At 32.7% G+C, this 20,632-nt stretch overlaps 1 protein-coding gene across 2 annotated transcripts in view; it reads left to right on the top strand.

Moving 5' to 3' along the window:
* LOC124530314 (cardioacceleratory peptide receptor-like) overlaps positions 1-20,632 on the top strand; it is a 177,448-nt gene that overhangs the window by 144,405 nt on the left and 12,411 nt on the right. For both annotated transcript variants that reach the window (XM_047104430.1, XM_047104428.1), the window contains 3 exons: positions 8,422-8,525; positions 9,962-10,055; positions 13,476-13,571. In XM_047104430.1, coding sequence (XP_046960386.1) covers positions 8,422-8,525; positions 9,962-10,055; positions 13,476-13,571 — 294 coding nt within the window. The remainder of the gene's footprint in view (positions 1-8,421; positions 8,526-9,961; positions 10,056-13,475; positions 13,572-20,632) is intronic.

The raw sequence follows: 20,632 nt of genomic DNA, 5'->3' as shown, positions 1-20,632 counted from the left end.
CGGCGTACCGTAAAAGATACGTGAAGAAATCCTATTATTTTCTGTCTAGACGTTACGAATTACAATCCCGAATACATTCTAAACTAAAGCACGAGTGTCGTAAATGTCTGATCAACGGTCACTTTATATTATTCACGCTATAAAAACGTCTAATGTAAAAATAACACGTTTATCTCTCGTATAAAAAAAAAATAAATGGATTTTTAAACGTCAAAGATATATGTCAGATTTTATCTTCATTTTGACCACGTGTTATCATAAAAGTCAATTTGAAGTGTTAACCCAATTATTGTTAATTATAAAGTTTTGACCATGTAGACAATTTATGATAATGACTATAATAGCATTATAAGATCTTTGAGGTAATATTGATAGTCCGGTCAATTTTTACTGATGTTGACTAAATCCGGGGTGCTGAAAATTTATACGGCTATAGTAATATATATTAAAAATATGTTTTTCCCCTCGACATGAGGTTGGACTAATGACCTACTAATGAAATAATCATTAAAATAAACAAATATATATAATTTATATCAAATATACATCTAACCTTTATATCTTAAAAACCAAAATCATCTATAACGTTGTCTTATAAAATACATAACATGTTATATATACTGCTATGACAATAATAATAATAAGTAGAATTAAAAAAAAGACAAATAATAGTTGGCTACTTAAATAGTTCTATTTTTATATAATTTATTTACAAGGTTTGATTGCGTATGCGACCTTTATATACTGAAATATATTTATTGACTCCAAAATAATAGCACGGGATAAGCATTACTTCGACCTAGTTAAAAAAAAAAAAAACTTGAACCTGCGTTCTACTCGCCCAAAATTTTATATATTCTACCTTTATAAACTGTTACCTATTCCTGTATTCTTCTCTGGGAATCAAAGTATATCCAAACCAAATTACATCTCCATTCAGCGACCTAAGCGTGAAGAGGTAACTTGAGGTAATGAACTCTTCATTTATAATATTTGTACCTATATATGTAGTTTTAGTTTCTCTACTATAAACTATAGCTCATATTAAGTATGTCTGTCAAGCGTCAGGTTATTCATATCTATGTAGCAAAAACATGTGATACGTGCTTTCTAACGTACATATTTCAAGAGAAAATAATGGTCGTACAAGAGCGATATTCACACGACATTTCTTTTCACAAAAAACTTCATATCATTTTTCGTATTCGTCACTCGTCACCGGTATCATAGCAATGTTTCAGTATATGTATATTTATATATATTTATATTATTTATATTTATATTATTATTTTATTTTTCATATTTTATAAGAAGGAAAAATAAAGGGGTCATATGAAATATGTTTTCACTATTGTCTGTTTGTATTTTACTTTGACAATCCGTGGTCACCATTGGGTGAAGGAACTTACTTCAGAACTTTGTTCCAATTCTGATTTTGTTTTTATGGTTGATCCTTAACAAATTGGGTGTGTTCCATTGCTGGTATATTTTAAACTGGGCGTGCTCGCAACTTCGTGCGCGTTTGAATTTAACAAAAAAAGTTATTTTTGTAGCTTAAGTTACTCCTTGTGACATTAGATATCAGCCAGTGAAAGCCCCATCAAAATCGGTTCAGCCATTCCAGAGTTTAACCGGAACAACAGACGGACAGACAGACGGATAAATTTGGCGTACCTGTTACAAACAGGTACTCCATTTTTATTATATGTATAGATATAAATTGATATATCAAGTAAATACATTTTACTTTGCGTAAACCCACCTGTAGTTATATAAGTAATTACTTACACTTACACACACCATCCTTCTAAATTCACATCAGTTTAAGGTTGAGCTGATATTTTACAGGCACAAAATGTCCCTTCGGTTTAATTTCCAAAGTTTATGGTGCATAATTGTACGTATGATTAACATTTCCCTAAGGCATTATTGCCGGTAAAATAAAAAATACAATAATTCTCAAGAAGCTGAAATCTGCGGTTTTCAGTTAAGATCCACGAGTTGTATTTAGTGGATTGAAAATATTATAAGATGCATTTTGACGATGATGATATTTGAGTTTTATACCAAAATTTTTAAAGCACCGAAATAAATTGATGTGTCTGTTCTTAACTTTAAAAGCTCCGTTCAATAATTTAATAGACAAGCTATATTTCTCTATACAAAAGGACGTCATTAAGGCTGTGTAAAATTTGTACGCAAACCTAGAGAACCTCGAAGTTGCTGCGGAAAAAGCTGAAGCAAACAAACACTCCGAATATTCGTCTCTTATTCCAAATTGATTTCTTTGTTCCATTTCCAGTTGAAACGTACGTTGGAATAATGGTGCAAAAACCTTTATTAAAAGTATAACCTCGCCTTATTTCCTCCACTGGTTACGAAGGACTGGAATTTTTTGTCCAGAGCTTGAATTGCTATTCAACGGGAAAATTCTGCATTCTTGCCGTTATTCCACGTGATTTGTATATAATTAAATCTCGGGATATTTTTTGTTCACAAGTAGCAAGAACTTTTTATATATCATTTTACAGGTAATTACATTTAAAGTTACCACTGATTTGGAATGTGCATACGTTTTATATTTTTAAAATGAACTGAGAAGAAAAGTCAAGATACAGTAGTTTCTATTTACTAGTCATAGCTGCGTTTGGAGAGAATGATTCTTAACCTATTGGATCTATGTTGTGCGTTACAGATAACACGCCACAGATCCATAGATAAACCACAGACTATACAGGAGTTGTTTGGAACATTAGTACTGCGAATATGGAATTCGCAATACCAATGTATACCTTTTATTTTATATATTTCAGGCGAGCACCACTGAATATTCATGTGCTTAATTTTTGTTTATAACTCAATTTGAACTCGGTGTTGAAGGAAAAACATCGCGTGGAAACCTGCATGTCTAATTTCATAGAAATTCTGACACATGTGTATTCCACCATCCACAATGGAACAGCGTGCTGGAATTTGTTCCAAACCTTCTCCAAAATTTACAGGCTGTCGTTGTTATATAATACAGAGTAATACGCCTACATTCGATTTAAATTTAGTAATTGCCAAAGCTAGAAATTAATTGATGAAATCTGATAATATATTTTAGTGAAACAATATCGTACATAACTGGTTCTGTTCAATCATATTTTTAATTAGAAATGAAATACAACACTATGGAACACAATACTACCTAATATAAATTTGAAAATAGAATTGTTAATTTCATCCTGTCATATAATATTTTATTTATTTAACATAATACATAGACATTTTGTTTATATATCAAGTTATATAGGTAATGCTACTAGTAGAAATTTGGCTTATAGCAGTAGATTGGATAGTTTGCGTGTCACAACGATGAGACGATGTGCAATGCACATGTGGCACAATTTCGATGAAATTAGAAACATGCAGTTTTCATCACAATATTATACTTGGTGGTAGGGCTTTGTGCAAGCCCGTCTTGGTAGGGATGTAGTGTATGCTATATATATATATATATATGTAAGCTATGTAACTAAAGGCACAGGAAACATAGTATCCTAAACCATGTAAGGAATAGTTAATGTTTCTTACTTGATGTTCAGGGGTGGTAGTGAACACTTGCAATTATGTGGTATTTACTTGGTGGTAGGGCTTTGTGCAAGCCTGCCTGGGTAGGGATCACCCACTCATCAGATATTCTACCTCTAAACAACAGTACGCAGTCTTGTTGTGTTCCGGTTTGAAGGGTGAGTGAGCCAGTGAAAAACAGGACCAAGGGATATAGCATCTTAGTTCCCAAGGTTGGTGGCGCATTGACGATATAAGAAATAGTTAATATTTCTTACAGCGTCATTGTCTACGGTCGATGGTGACTACTTAACAGCAGGTGGCCCATATGCTCGTCCAAAAAAAATGTGGTCCACCTGGCCGTCCACCTAACTATATCATTAATACAGACATATCCCATACACAGTTATCCTCATCCGTTCTTGAGAGGGTCGGTTAAAAGTCTTAAAAACCTTAGTCCACTGCGCTCCTAAGGGGTTGGTGGAAAGACAAGTGGCAGAATTTTGGCTGAGATATGAAGTTATCCTTCATTTGAAAACATGAATAGATATTAACCGACCACGTTTAAAAGCTTTTCATTAAGAGTCACGTGTTTGAACTAACCATATTTCGGTAATACTCCCACTCAAATAATATAATACGAACATATACAAACAAGTCTTTGTGTAACCTTAATTTTTCAATCCTATTAGTCTGTTTTTAAAAGTTCCTTTTTCTAAAAGTAAAAATTTCCCATTTGTATTATTTCCGTTCTGATGGCCAAAATCCTCTCTCGTTCTTCATTATTCTACAGCAAATCCTTTAAAGGACAGGCTGCCAGTCTTTTGTATACCACTATTAAACGCGAACAAGCGCTTGCAGTACCAACTTTAATGTCTACTTTTTTGTGTGTCGTTGTTAAAGGTATTACATTTTATAATGTTCCCAATTTTATCCATTACTATACTATTTCTTCGACGCTAAGCTCAATGCAGTAAAGGTATTGTACTTAAGATATTGCCTCTTATATTAAAAAATTAACACAATCCGCCTTCAAATAAAGTAACCTACAACCCAATTTAAATAAAACGAACATAACATTATTTTAACGAATGTCTACAGTACGCAGTATTGTTGTGTTCCGGTTTGAAGGGTGAGTGAGCCAGTGTAACTACAGGCACTAGGGACATACTATCTGAGTTCCCAAGGTTAGTGGCGCATTTACGATTTAAAGAATAGTTAATATTTCTTACAGCATCATTGTCTATGGGTAATGGTGACCACTTACCGTCAGGTGGCCCATATGCTCGTCCGCCAACCCATACCATAACAATAAAAAACTTTATAAACTAAACTTAAATATGTTCAAAGCTACAGCTTTCGAAACATGTTTTAATACTGAGAAATAAATATAATCGGGATATATTCATACATATCATCGAAATTCATATAAGACGTGAATTTTTTGGCCACATTTTTGAAATTAATGTCATTATCATAACGATCACAAAAATCAAAAAGATATTGCCTTTAAAAATGTCATTCTCTTTTTAATTTCAAAGCGACGCTGTCGTAATAGTTAAAAATTTCGCTTGAAATGAAAAAAGTTCGGGTATAATGGTTTGTATGACGTGATCCGATATTATGTTTCATTTTCACTTTACTGCAAAGCCTTGCTCTGAGAAATATACTTTTCCTTTTCCTTTCTATTGGTCTATTTGTTTTAAGCTATTGTAATTTCAGTAGTTCGGGGTGGCCAATATAATATTATCGTTTTACAATGATGCTCCAATCTCTCCATCTTTTGTTAGAATGCTATCGTCCAAATGTTTTATAATGACAGTCATCAAATCATTTTTAAAATAAGAAATAGTGTTACATGCCAGTATTAAATGCTATGCCATATAAAATAATACAGTTTTACAAATTATTGATCAATTAATTACAATCATAATTGTATATAATAAAGTAAACTCAATATCACTTGCTATATTCATAAAATGCAATAATAATGTGATATAAATTATGATATACAATTAAATGTCATAACACCGTATTGAAGGCTAAGGTTAATCTCGTAACACTATGCTTACTTTGTTACATAATATGATGGTCAGAATTACGTATTTAATACTAAACGGGACGCATCTGTATCTCTAAAATCGATAAACTTAAAAACTTCTCAAAGCGTTATCAGACGGTTTTACCAATGAGTTCACGGCAAGATGTGTGATCGCCTGAAATGAAGGTGAAATCATTAATAAACATTTAAAATTATAAATTATATTAACATTTTTAATAACAATTTAAACAACAACGGCCTGTTATTGATGTTATAACACTGCTGGGCTAAGACTACCTCTCCCTTTGAGGAGAAGATTTGGCACATATTCCACCACGCAGTTTCAATGCGGGTTAGCGAATACACATGTGGTAGAATTTCTATGAAATTAGACACATGCAGGTTTCCTCAAGCACATGAATTTTCAGCGGTGCTTGCCGAACCCGTAGTTATCGGTTAAGATGCACGCGTTCTAACCACTGGGCCATCTCGGGGTCACAATTTAAACATCGTAATTTAATTATTTTTAAAAGTTATTAATTTTTTTAATTTCTGTTATTGAAAACAATGCTACTCGTTTTCTATTTATTTTCTTATACTTAAAGACTTTTATTAATTCCGTACAATGTTAACTTTATGCAATGTTTATCTATCCTGAATAAATGTTATCTTGTTTCTTATTAAATATTTTAATGAAATCTTCGTTATTGTAATCATTATACACTGTTAAGGCTGTTGGAAATATCTTCATACCGATTTCAATGTCTATAAATCTATTATACAATTTTCGAGGTTGTTTGTGTTAGTTTTGGCAAGGCCAGGCTGGAAACCATCCAGACCAGCGTTTTCTGCTTTAATCCAGAAATAAATCCTTATTCATTATAGTTCTATGAGGTTATGTTATATGTATATAACATAGTTATTTTTATATTCGAGTAAAAAAATGATCATATCAATTGATTTTTAATTATTGATACGCTGAATTAAATGCTGGCAGGCGAGCATTCTACCACTGAACCACCGATGCAATGCTGGGAGTCGAGAGGGCCCAGTGGTTAGAAAGCGTGCATCTTAACCGATGATTGCGGGTTCAAACCCAGGCAGGCACCGCTGATTCATGTGCTTAATTTGTCTTTATAATTCATCTCGTGCTCAGCGGTGATGGAAAACATCGTGAGGAAACCTGCATGTGACAAATTTCATAGAAATTCTGCCACATGTGTTTTCCACCAACCCGCATTAGAACAGCGTGGTGGAATATGTTCCAAACCTTCTCCTCAAAAAAATGCTGGGGTCAATAGGACTATTAGTACCTAATTCCTTAATTAAAATTGAGAATTGCAACTATTCTACTTTAAAAAAACGTAAGCAGAAGTATCATTTATAGTCAGTAGTAAATCTATTCGAACGTTACTATATTATATAACTACGTTACTAAATTCGCTACAAAGTAGCGACAATGTATAGCATAAAAATTATTTGTATATTGTCGAAACCATATCGATAAAATTTGTGGAAATAAAACGAAATAAATATCAATAAACACAGTGTTATCTTTCAACGTCTTTATCGGTGAACGTGTTGAAATAAATATACGGTCTTGTTTCATTGTAACAACCCTTTAATTACTAACTCATGTTACTCACAACTTTATGAATGTTGTAGGGAATTCCTTATAGAGATAAACTTGCCCTTAAAGCATATTATTTCAGTATATTTATTACTATAAGATAGCAGAATAATTGTAAACATATATCCAAATGAGGTAGAATATTTAATTTAATTTTATAAATAAATAAATTTGTGTTTTGAGTAAACGTGAAGGTTAGTTAAAAAACGTTGCGTTTACCGTTTTTTGCACTAGACTCGGTAAAGAAAAATATTTTCAGCGTTACTTATATTATATGATAGTAATACTAACTAATCGTCTCAACTTCGTTTGGCTATATTACAGCGCTCGTAACAGATTCAAATTTTCCACTAATTTTTGCTTTATATTTACAAAATAATTCATTGATACTCCGATCCAATATAATCTATAATAGATATGCTACGAGCTATTATGTTATGTAGCTATTCGTAATATATTAGCTTACAGCCTTTTTCGATATATGGGCTATCAACGGCTGAAATGATTCTTCACATCATACATTACGTACATTCAGTTTCTGAAATTAGTGCATTCAATCGACCGAACGATTTGTTCGTTCGATTCTTCAGCTTTGTAATAATTATTTGTATAGATGTGAGTATGAAAATAGTTCCGTCTGTTAGTTCAGACAAGACAAAGATACAATAAGACAGAGAGAGCAATAGTTCTGTTTAGTCCTGACCAGTTTCGGCAGGGTTAAAGAGAATTGGACATTCAGGTACCTTCAGTGAGAGTCATATATTCAATATATTTCTCATCTAAAAAAGTAACAGCCTATAAATTTTCCACTGCTGGGATAAGGCCTCCTCTTCCATAAAGGAGAGGGTTTCGAACATATTCCGCCACGCTGTTCCAATGCGGGTTGGTGGAACGCATATGTGGAACGTATATATTTCGATGAAATTAGACACATGCATTTCCTCACGATGTTTTCCTTCACCACCGAGCACGAGATGAATTATAAACACAAATTAAGCACATATATATAGTGGTGCTTGCCTGGGTTTGAACCCGCAATCATCGGTTATGATGCACGCGTTCTAACCACTGGGCCATCTCATCTAAAATAAGAAGTATTATATAAGATATCACCTCTTGCAATAATACTCTCTTAATTTAGTTCTGTAAAGTACTTTCAAAAAGGTAATAATATTAATTCAATAATATTTCATTGCAGATTTATTCGTGGGGCTGATATACGTTTTCGTGGATATCGTTCAAAAGATTACCATTGCGTGGCTGGCTGGTGAATTCATGTGCAAAATTGTGAAATTCCTTCAGGTAATATAAATTATGTAGATTATGTGTAGGCATCATAAATTCTAGTCTTTTAAATTGGTTAGAGTCGGCCGACATTATTTCCAAATTTTCTATACTTGACCTATTTACGTTTTATTATATAAAAGTCCTATTGATAGTTTTATTGTCTTGTTGTTTTATGATTGCATAAAAGTGTGTAAATAAAAAAAGTATTCTGTGGCTCATAATATAATACACTAGCTGTTTACGCGGCTTTTTCTGCGTGTAATTCAATTGTGTATATAAGAGTTCATAAACATGTACTTGCACGCGTCTGGTTTCCATTCCAAATAAATAATAAAATGGTTGCTAATTTTGGATGAAGTAGATTTCTAATCTTGAAATGATAATTGATATCTGTTCAGTAGATTCTGATAAACAGACAAACATATCCTAACTTTTTATTACACATCAGTAGAGATGATTCTTTTATGACTGTTATTTTTTATACTTCATGTTTTATGATTAAACGATAAATTATTTATTTTATTATTATGTATTGCCAGTTTTTATATCTATCTTTATTATTGAAATATTCATTGTTTGTTTAATAATTTGACGTTTAAAACCTATTGTCATTTATTAGAAAGCGAGTTTTATTTTATTACGTGGTCTTGTAGCGACGAAAAATTTTTCTTTTTTAAATTATGAAAATATTTTAGCCCTATATTTTAGCTTAGGTTATAGGTTTCATATTATTCAATAAAACCTTTTTTAGGATTGCTTTTACTGGTTATTGATTCCTGGTATATTACTTTATTTGGTTGAAGGGATTTGGGTAAGCCCATCTGGGTACATATCACATATTAGAATATGTAATGGTACTGTGTCTACCCAGATGACCTACCGCCTTATATCAAAGCTTGCTATTATTGTTGCGTTCGGAATTAATTTTGGATATACATAATACCCTATCGTCGATATACATACGTATTTTTTTTAAATTACTTTTTTCTAGCGTGACCATTTACCATCGGGTGGCCCATATGCTAAGTTTTTTTTTATGGTATAGGTTGGCGGACGAGCAGATGGGCCACCTGATGGAAAGTGGTCACCATCACCCATAGACAATGACGCTGTAAGAAATATCAATTATTCCTTACATCGTCTATATGCCCCCAACCTTGGGAACTAAGATGTCCCTTGTGCCTGTAGTTAAACTAGGCTAGGTCATTAACCTATGCCATTAAAAATAATAATAAATAAATATTGGACAATATCCGGTTCAGTTCAATTCCCGGTCGAGTCGATGTAGTAAAAGTTCAACAATTTTCTATGTTGTTTTGGTTCTAGGTGGTACCATCGTTATTTTTGATTTTCCATAATAAAAGTGCTGTAGCTATTACATTGGGATCAAAGTGATGTATGTGATGTTGTCTAATATAAATTAAATAAAATGATATATGTGTTTGTTTTAGGCTGTGGTAATGTATGCATCGACATACGTGCTGGTAGCCCTCAGTATAGACCGCTGCGATGCCATCACGAACCCCATGAATTTCTCCGGTAGTTGTGAGTATTGAACATATTTTCTTAACTTAATTAAAACTTTATAACTTTCAAGAAAAGGAATATTACGTTCTCATTTGAAACAGGTAGATATATTGAATCTACATTATATTTGAAACGCGAATTTACTCTTAAAAAGTAAAGAATACCTTTGTATGGGAAATAAGTTAGAAATTTATCCTCGAATGTTGTATATACAATACATGAATGCCAAAATCAAAATCAAAAAATCAAAATCAAAATAAACTTTTCAAGTGGGCTTTTACAAGCACTTTTGAATCGTCATTTAACAATTAAGTGAAGCTACCACAGGTTCGGAAAGTAGATTCTACCGAGAAGAACCGGCAAGAAACTCAGTAGTTACTCTTTTTCAACATTTAAAAAAAATACAGTCATGTTAGTTCATACAATTATTTAAATTATTATATCCTGCCTGGAAGTCAACAGGTATTAATTCCACGCCTTTTTACGAACTTTTAAGCTCGTTCGATTTACCGACAGGAAAAGATCGACTAGAGTCGTAAGTCATTGATCAATGAGGTACAATCTACTGCTCTTCAATCTACAACTTTGAATGTTATTTCATTATAAACAAATATACAAGAGTATTTTATTTATTTAAATACGTGACTCTACCAAAAGGTCCACACTAAATAAATATTCTGAAAATAAAACAACATTAGCGTTACAAGTTGTGTACTCCTTCAATTATAGGAGACCACAGCATGCAAACGAAAAAAAAATTACATACAATTAAGATTAAAGTTGAAAAAATAATACATAGTAATTAAAATACAAATTAGAAACTTAAAGTTAAGAATATAGTTTATTACGCTTTGGAGACCTACCCTTTTAATTGTGATATCGATGTTATATTACAGTAGCAATATTTACCATAACATAATATGTTCAAAATTACATATATATTATGAACTAAGATAATTCCATCTACAATTTTCAGCAGAACTATTCTATCAGACCTGAAAATCACCGCAAAGCACGATGGTGAAAAGTCAAATAGACTTTGCTACGTGCTAGTTAATATAATATTTATAAGGTTTTAATTATACATGCAGCATAATATTCTATCATCTCAAATGTATGAGATACGAGTGAGATTATTCATAATAAGACTCCTTTTTTTAGATATCACTACATAGTATAAAACAAAGTCGCTTTCCATGTCTCTATATCCCTTAAATATTTAAAACTATGCAACGGATTTTGATTTTATTAATAGATAGAATGATTCGTCAGGAAGGTTTTTGTATATAATACATGTGCAATATAGTAAAGAAACACTGATAATTTTAAAAGTTTGTAATGTGATGTATGTAGTATATTTAGTATCAGTATTGCACTCGTGAAAAGCCGGGGCGGGTCGCTAGTAGATTATATATTTTTAATGGATTTTTAAAATAGATCTTCCAATTTTTCCTTTTCATTACTTCGGATCTTATAGGTACAGAGTTTAATGATGTTTATTCGTCTTAAAGCAAGCAAGACGCTTAATTAGAAATGGGGTTTGTGGATGACGTCAGAAAGCGTATTTAAAACAAAATAGTTTGATAATGAAATGTCCGTATACTGTTATAAATTGCATTCAATATTACAGAGTTAATTTACGTTTCAAAGGAAATTTGCATTTGTTGTTGAAATTATTAAAGTATAATGCCTGTCTTAAATATTTTTATTTATAAATACAGCCCTAAGGTATGCTTATGGCATGTATTGTTACTTACAAAAATTGTTCATGATTAAATACTAGTAATAATATTTTGATAATACTCACGTGTATATTAAATATAAAGTAACAGCCTGTAAATTTCCCACTGCTGGGATAAGGCCTCCTCTCCCATTAAGGAGAGGGTTTGGAACATATTCCACCACGCTGTTCCAATGCGGTTAGGTGGAATACACATGTGGCAGAATTTCGATGAAATTAGACACATGCAGGTTTCCTCACGATGTTTTCCTTTACCGCCGAGCACGAGATGAATTATAAACACAAATTAAGCACATATATGCATGGTGCTTGCCTGGGCTTGAACCCGCAATAATTGCTTAAGATGCAGGCGTTCTAACCACTGAGTCATCTCAGCTCTATCGATTTGATCAGCAAAGTTTAAATTATTTGCAGAATTTTATTATAGAAACGAATACCCCCAAGAAGGATTTATTGACTATGCGGAGTCGGAAACTTGGCGTTATAAGCTTATCCTCACGTCACGCCGTCATACAATGATTATAACTGATTCCATCAAAGTTTACATTACTGTGAATATCGTACATAACATTGTCGTTAAATATCAATATCATATAGTATTTTATTCATTTGATTTATTGTGTCATAACAATAAAGTAAATATTTTAAATGGAATTAATGGAATAATACTTAAATGAAACAAAACATGAAGATAAAATGTCTGACGGTTTTCTCTGAATAGAGAGAATAATGTCTTGTGATAGAAAAAAAAAACGCACGTAACAAAGGTACGCATTATTAAGGTACTCTCTGAAGCTTCTCGACTAAAGTACTGATATTTTTTTCAGGTTACTAAGTATGGTATATGGATTCTTGTCGAAAATGTTTCATTTTAACCATATTTAATATTTTTTTGTTCCATATTATACATAATATGTTTGATAAACAATAACAAATTTCTTTTCGATTGTTTTTTTAGTAAAATTTAAATACCAATCTTGTATAATGAAGTTTTTATGTGTAATAAATTATATTTTAAATATTTGAATTTAGAACATACTCTTTTATGTAAGTGCTGAAGTTAATTCTTGAACATAGCTTATACAATTAAGGCAAGGCTTAAATAACTTTTAGTTTAGACCTTACAAATAGTTTTAAGATGTATTACATACTGTGTAAATTCCTAAACACATGACCTAAATACACTTATTTATATTTGTATAACTGTATCCTCTGAAAGTATTAAAGATTTGAGTCTCCTTAATATTAAAAAAAATAATAATGATATGATACGGGATTTGAAAACGAACTTTAAAGGTATAAAAATATAGATAATGTCGATAAAAACAAAACGTACTTTAAAAAGTAAATGCTAGTGTTAAGTGAATTTCAACCTTGACGACCTCCATAGTCGAGTGGTGTGTACACATGTACACCGTGTTTTCATGGGTACGCCACTCTGAGGTCCCGGGTTCGATTCCCGGCCGAGTCGATGTAGATTACCATTAGTTTTCTATGTTGTCTTGGGTCTGGGTGTTTGTGGTACCGTCGTTACTTCTGATTGTCCATAACACAAGTGCTTCAGCTACTTACATTGGGATCAGAGTAATGTATGTGATGTTGTCTCATATTTATTTATAACCTTTATATTATTTGAACAGAAAAAGTGTATGGAGTGGATTGGTGTTGGGTTTGCTTTACCTTTTTTATTGTTATAGGGAACCGCGCGAGGGGCCTCATCGTGTCAGCCTGGCTTATCAGTATAGTGTTCTCCATTCCGCTTCTCATACTGTATGAGGTGAAGGAAGTCCAAGGTGAGTTTCTTTTAATTTTTTTTAAAGAGTATTCTTTCTTCATTCATGCCACTCTCATAGTTGTTGCAGAACATTCAAATTAATACATTACTTGACAGCAGCGGCCTGTAAATTTTACACTGCTGGCCTAAGGCCTCCTCTTCCTTTGAGGAGAAGGTTTGGATTTTCACCACGCTGTTCCAATGCGTGTTGGTGGAATACACATGTGGTAGTTCTATAAAATTAGACACATGCAGATTTTCTCACGATGATGAATTTATAAACACAAATTATACACTTGAATATTCAGCGTTGCTAGCCTGGATTTGAACCTGAGACCATTGGTTAAGATGCACGCGTTCTAACCACTGAGCCATCTTGGCTCTTGGATACATCTACTCTGAAAAAGACCATCCACTAATACAAGTAGTAATAGATAGATAAATATTGTTATAGAACAATTATAGTAATTTATATATATAGAGCTATTAGATTTGTAACCGCCTGTTTAGTACTGACTGTACGATGTACCTCTTAATTCACATCCCACGTATTATATCGTTATATATTATAGTTAAAAATAAGTATTATACTATGAAATCAATTCTCACCAACGCATTACTTCGTGTATTTGGTTAGGTTAGGTATAAGAATGAACTTTTTTTCGGGTAGGAGTAAAAAAACAAGCAACACCACTTTTAAAAGCTCTTAAAGATTTTTTTATTTTTATAGTATAAATATTTATTTAAAACAAGTTAATTTATAATATATTATGTGTATGTGACCTACTCTACCCACCAGATAGTGAATCCTCTTTAAAATTACTTATCACTTGAACTATTTGTCACTTTAAAACTACACAACAATGGAATCTATCAAGGAGTCTCTGGCTGCAATGACCGACTTATTCAACAGCCGTATGAATGAATTCCAGCAAGACTTGCAGAGGACAACAACACCTGTGACTGTGCCTTCTCTTTCATCGGAGTTCAATACTTTTAAGTCTTTTGTTCTCACTGCACTAAGTGGACTTCAGCGACAAATTGAGTTCCTCGCCAGGGAAATGGATCGGACTGAAATGCAGAGACGCCGAAAAGTGCTTCTTTTCCATGGTGTTAGCGAAGAGAGATCCGAGGATGTCACTACTCGCGTTACCAGCCTTGTTGCGGAGCACTTGGACTTGCCAAATTTTTCTACCAGCAGTATCAAATGTTGTCATCGCTTGGGAAGACCTTTGGACAGCAAGCCCAGACCTATAGTGGTCAAATTTACCGAGACTGCTATTAGGGATAAGGTCTGGTTCGCCAAAACGAAGTTGAAGGGCACCGGTGTCACAGAGTCAGAGTTCCTGACGAAAAGCCGACACAATGTGTTTTTGGAGGCCAGGAAGCGGTTCGGCATCAACAAGTGCTGGACACGTGACGGTGTGATACACATTATCGCCCCAGATGGATCTAGACATCGTGCCGAATGTTTATCTGATCTTGACTCGATTTTAACTTGTAAGTCCCCAGTCCAAAAAATTCCCATCGCAAACACTAGCGATAAAGTTGTATTGCAGAGGTCAAAGCGCGTAGTTAAGAAATAGTTTTTTCATATTTATCTTTCTTCTTATTATTGTTTGTTTTTCTATAATTTTAAAATTATTTCTCTGTCTACCTGCTTTCGATTTAATTTTTGTGTTGTGTAAAACTATTTACGAATCTATTTAGTTAAGTTAACGTCATTCTGACGTTTGTCAATCAGGCGCCATAGTTTTCTTGCTTTGGATGGTTAGTTTTTAGTGATATACTAGGCATTTATAAAGATCGTCTCTATTTCATTTTCATATTCGATAAAGATAGATAATAGTTAAATATAGATATAATATAATAATACTCCTTCTTAGTAAAAATTGTTGTTATGGCTGCCTGATAAATATGTTTCTTTTTTTTTTTTTTTTTTGTTAATGTTAGTTTTTAATAATATTATTGTTTCTTTCTTGTTATGTCTGTGTTTAAGTGATTATTCCTAGGCAACTGGCGGGTGAGTGTTCATAAGAAATTAATTAACGTATAGTTATTCATTTACTTATTTTTATTTTGTAATTATAAAATTAATATATATTATTATTATTTTACATATATATTTTATATATTTATCTTTATATATTTACTTATTTTATTTGCTGAATATTTAGTTTAAAAATGTCTAGAAACAATGACGATTTGGACGAAACTTTTCTTTCTCTTTCTTCTGATGGATTGAGCAGTAATGACAGCTTTCATAGTATCCCTTCGCTCAGTGAAACTATAAATTCTTTATTCTCAGACTGTCTGAAATATTTTAATGTTATTCATATTAATGCTCAGAGTATTCCTGCACACTATCCTGATATATTATCATCATTCGATTGCAATAAAATACATGCTATCCTCGTATCTGAGTCCTGGCTTAAACCGTGCTTACCTTCTACTTCCTACTCTCTTCCTGGATTTCATTTGATCCGTAACGACCGTGTAGGTCGGGCAGGTGGTGGAGTGGCGATCTATCTCCGTTCTCACATTCCATTTTCAATAATAAGTCAATCGACACCTCTGTCCGTTGAAGGAGCTGAACACCTTTTTATTGAGGTTATCTTTGGTCATATTAAGATGTTATTAGGTGTTTACTATAGTCCTAACCTCACGGTCGATTACTTTTCATCATTTGAAATCCTTCTAGAGCGATTTAAACCGTTGTATGCCCATACAATTCTTATGGGAGATTTTAATACATGTCTATTAAAAAATGACCATCGCTCTAGTCTGTTAAAATCTGTACTGAATAGTGCAGATTTACAAATCCTACCCCTATCTGCTACTCATTCCTTCCCTAACTCTATCCCTTCTCTTCTCGACTTAATTTTGGTCTCTTCCGTTGATCATGTTGAAAAGCATGGGCAGTGCTCCGCCCTTGCTTTTTCATATCATGATCTTCTTTATCTCTCCTATAAAATCAAACCACCCAAAGCAAAATCGAGAATTCTTCTGCAGCGTAATTTTGGTGGAATGGATTTGAATAGTCTGCGGGAGGATGCTGCCAACATTGATTGGAGTGTTATTTTAAATGTTCATACAGTTAATGAGCAAGTTACAGTTTTTAATTCCTTATTAACTCAACTGTATGATTTACATGCACCAATTCGTCCTGTCCGGCTAAAACACCTTCCTGCACCTTGGCTCACCCCAGAAATAAAGAAGCTCCAAGTAAGAAAGAATGTTGCCAAGGCTAAGTATAGATGCAATCCAACTGACACAAATCGCGACAAGTATCTGAAGGTTCGCAATCGCTGCAACAGGCTATGTAGAGATAGTCAACGACGCCATATCCATAAATCTATAGCTGAGGAAGAGGAATCAGCAAGAGTCTGGAAATTTCTCAAGTCCTTAGGAGTTGGAAAATCGTCTAAAACAATAAATACTCATAATATTAATTTAAATGAATTAAATAATCATTTTTCGTCCTCTCAAACTTTCGACACTGCTGTGAAGTCTAATACTTTAAAAGAAATTTCTGCTAAATCAACTCCTGAAAATTCTCCTTTTTTCTTTAGTCAATTCACTGATAGTGATGTTAAGAAGAACATTTTAGCAATAAATTCTGATGCCATTGGTTCGGATTGCATTAGTCGTAAGATGATCCTCCCAATCCTAGATATCATAATTCCTGTAGTCACACATATTTTAAACCAATCCATTATCCTTTGTGAATTCCCTGAATCCTGGAAAGACGCACAAGTCATCCCCCTCCCCAAAAAAACAAATCCTTCATCTTACACTGATTATCGTCCTATATCCATTCTCCCTTTCCTGTCTAAAGTACTTGAGCGCCTTATCCACAATCAATTAAACCAATACCTTTCAAAAAATGTCCTATTGAATCCTTTACAATCTGGCTTTCGTCCTGGTCATAGTACGACTACGGCCCTGATCAAAATAACTGATGACATTAGATTAGGAATGGATAATAAACAGGTTACTGTGTTGACATTATTAGATTTTAGTAATGCTTTCAACACTGTAGACTTTGATATTCTTCTTGCTATTTTGTGTTCTCTTAACATATCTCCTAAAGTAATTGACTGGTTTCATTCTTACTTGTATGGGCGCCGGCAACGGATAAGAGTTCAAGATTCTTTCTCAGAATGGGCTCCTATAACTGCTGGCGTTCCACAAGGTGGCGTGTTGTCTCCCCTCTTGTTTTCGGTCTTTATAAGTACCATCACTTCTCATATATCTTCTCTCTATCACCTGTATGCAGATGATCTTCAGATCTATTCACAAAGTAAAATTGCGAACCTTCATGAAACTATACACTTAGTTAATAATGATTTATTAAATATTTCTAAGTGGTCTACTGCATTTGGATTACGAATAAACCCAAATAAAACACAGGTGCTGATTATTGGTAGTTCAAAATTAATTTCTCGTATATCTTTTTCGGATCTCCCGGTTGTACACTTTAATGGTGTTAACATACCATTCAGTGTTACAGTTAGAAATTTGGGAATTACCTTTGACCAGCACCTGTCTTGGGAACCACAGATAAGTGAGGTAAGTAAAAAAATTTTTGCAGCCTTTGGCTCCCTTCGAAGATTACGCAACTTTCTACCCATCCCTACCAAAATTATGTTAGCACAGTCACTCCTACTACCAATTCTCGATTATGCTGATGCATGTTATCTTGATCTAAAAGAGGAGCAACTTAACAAACTTGAGCGTCTCCAAAATCTTTGCATCCGATTCATATTTGGTCTTCGTAAATATGATCACGTTTCGGAATTTCGTAAAAAGCTCAAGTGGCTCCCAATCCGGCTTCGCAGGAATACTCACATCCTTCAACTTCTATACTGTATTCTGTTCAATCCGTCTTCTCCTTCATATCTAAAAGAACGTTTCCAATTTCTCAGTTCTTCACATAGCCATAATCTTCGTTCTGAAGAGAATTTGGTTTTAAAAATACCACCCCATACAACATCTTTTTATAGTAACTCATTTACAGTCCATTCAATTCGTCTTTGGAACTCTCTTCCACTAGAAGCAAGACGTGCACCAAACATTACTTCTTTTAAAAAAATGATAAAAGAGCACTATCTTGCTTCATGAAGTAATACTGTAATTAAAGATTTTATTTATTATGTAAGTATCTATAGTATGTAAATGTATATGTATATATATATATATATTTATAATGTGTATGTATATTATATTATTATATAATTATATATCTATGGAATTTTTATTTATGTATCGTATATATACATATATATATATTGTATCTATTTTTTTTTTTATGTATTAAATAATTTGTACACCCCTACCATCCTATCTCTCTCCTCTACCAAAGGTTGCCTGGAAGAGATCGCTGTTTTAGCGATAAGGCCGCCTATTGTACATTTTCTATTCTTTGTTTTTGTAAAATTGTTCCTATTATTTTTGTCTATATTGGTGTGCAATAAAGAGTATATAAATAAAATATATAAATAAATAAGAATGTATTCTTTGTAATTTCTTGGTGTTCAAGCTTACTTCATACCAACGTTAGTTGTAAAAGCATAACAAAAGGACAGACAGAGTTTCTTACGTATTATAATTAGTATAGAAGTTTAGATGAAACGATATGTTACATTAAGAACTTAAGAAAATATAAATCAACAGAAAATTTAAATATAGAACATGAAACTTTTTTTTTAAATTTCTGATCACATTTTGATTTAGACCTGTTAAATAAAAATGTTTTAGGATTTTTTCAAACGTATAAAATTTATATGTTATTTATTTTTATAAAGATTAATTCAGAGTGACAACTAAAATATATTACTCCTAACTGAAACCATCGTATATATTTCCATTTATTAAGACATTTTATTAGACATAGTCGGGATAGATATATCAGCCCCGTCCACTGTCCCGGATTTTTCTTTAGACATTTTGAAAGTCTATAAATCTTACGAACGAAGTTTTCGTGTATCTCATATGTTTTGGCAAATACGTGTTTTATCAAAACGGTCGATCCGACAGTTTTCATTGACGTAATCAGCAATACTGTACTGGCTTGTCCTATATATTAATAATTTTGAAATCAATCTAAAATTATAGATCGTTTAAAAACTTATAATAAATATTGAACAACATCACATACATTACTCTGATCATTAGTAGCTAACGCACTTGTGTTATGGAAAATCAGAAGTAACGACGGTACCTCAAACACCCAGACGAAACATAGAAAACTAATGAACTGTTTTTTTACATCGACTCGGGTGGTTATCAAACCCGGGAACTCGGAGTGGCGTACCCATGAAAACCGATGTACACACTTCTCCACCAAAGAGTTTGTCCATCCAAAGTAATGATATTTTAGCTGACAACATATCTATATGCTCAAAATTCGTATAACTGCCATAATTCAATATGAAATCTTTAAAATTCAATGATATAACAGTTCAACGAGCGGCCATATTTGGCAGCCAAGCCGTATTTATATCCAAGCAAAGCCGGGTTTTCACCTAGTTTCAAAAAAATATTACAAACTGTGTAATTTCGTACACAGCAATCTATTCTCAATATATGACATAGCCTTAAAATTTCCGCGATATATTATAACATATACTGTATGACATAATATATAATTAATACTATTAGTTATCAACGACTCTGGGGCAGAATTAATGAGTCAGTTATTAAGAGTGATGGCTACTCATTTATTTCGCAGTTAGTATTTCGAGTTCGAATTTAAATAATCAATTAACCCATTTATTCTCAAGAGATGCATGGATATTCAGGATATATTAATGGCGTGTTTAGTTATATCATAATCAATGGTATTAATATTTTACAATTAATATTAACGATTGGATGTTTTGTTAATATAATTGAAATAAATTTTAAACCAATTTACATGTTTTTACGAAAAGTTTTAGGAACAGAAATATACGTCTTTTTCTTTATTTTTGCTGCGATATTAAAATAGCATTATTAGCAATAATTTACTTGATGGTAGGGCTTTGGAGCTTTGTGCAAGCCCGTCTGGATAGGTACGACCAAATCATCAGATATTTA

Source organism: Vanessa cardui, chromosome 6 (genome assembly GCF_905220365.1).
Source record: "Vanessa cardui chromosome 6, ilVanCard2.1, whole genome shotgun sequence".
Lineage (NCBI taxonomy): Eukaryota > Metazoa > Arthropoda > Insecta > Lepidoptera > Nymphalidae > Vanessa > Vanessa cardui.
The sequence above is the reverse complement of the archived record's forward strand: the minus strand, read 5'-3'. Positions and strand labels throughout refer to the sequence as shown.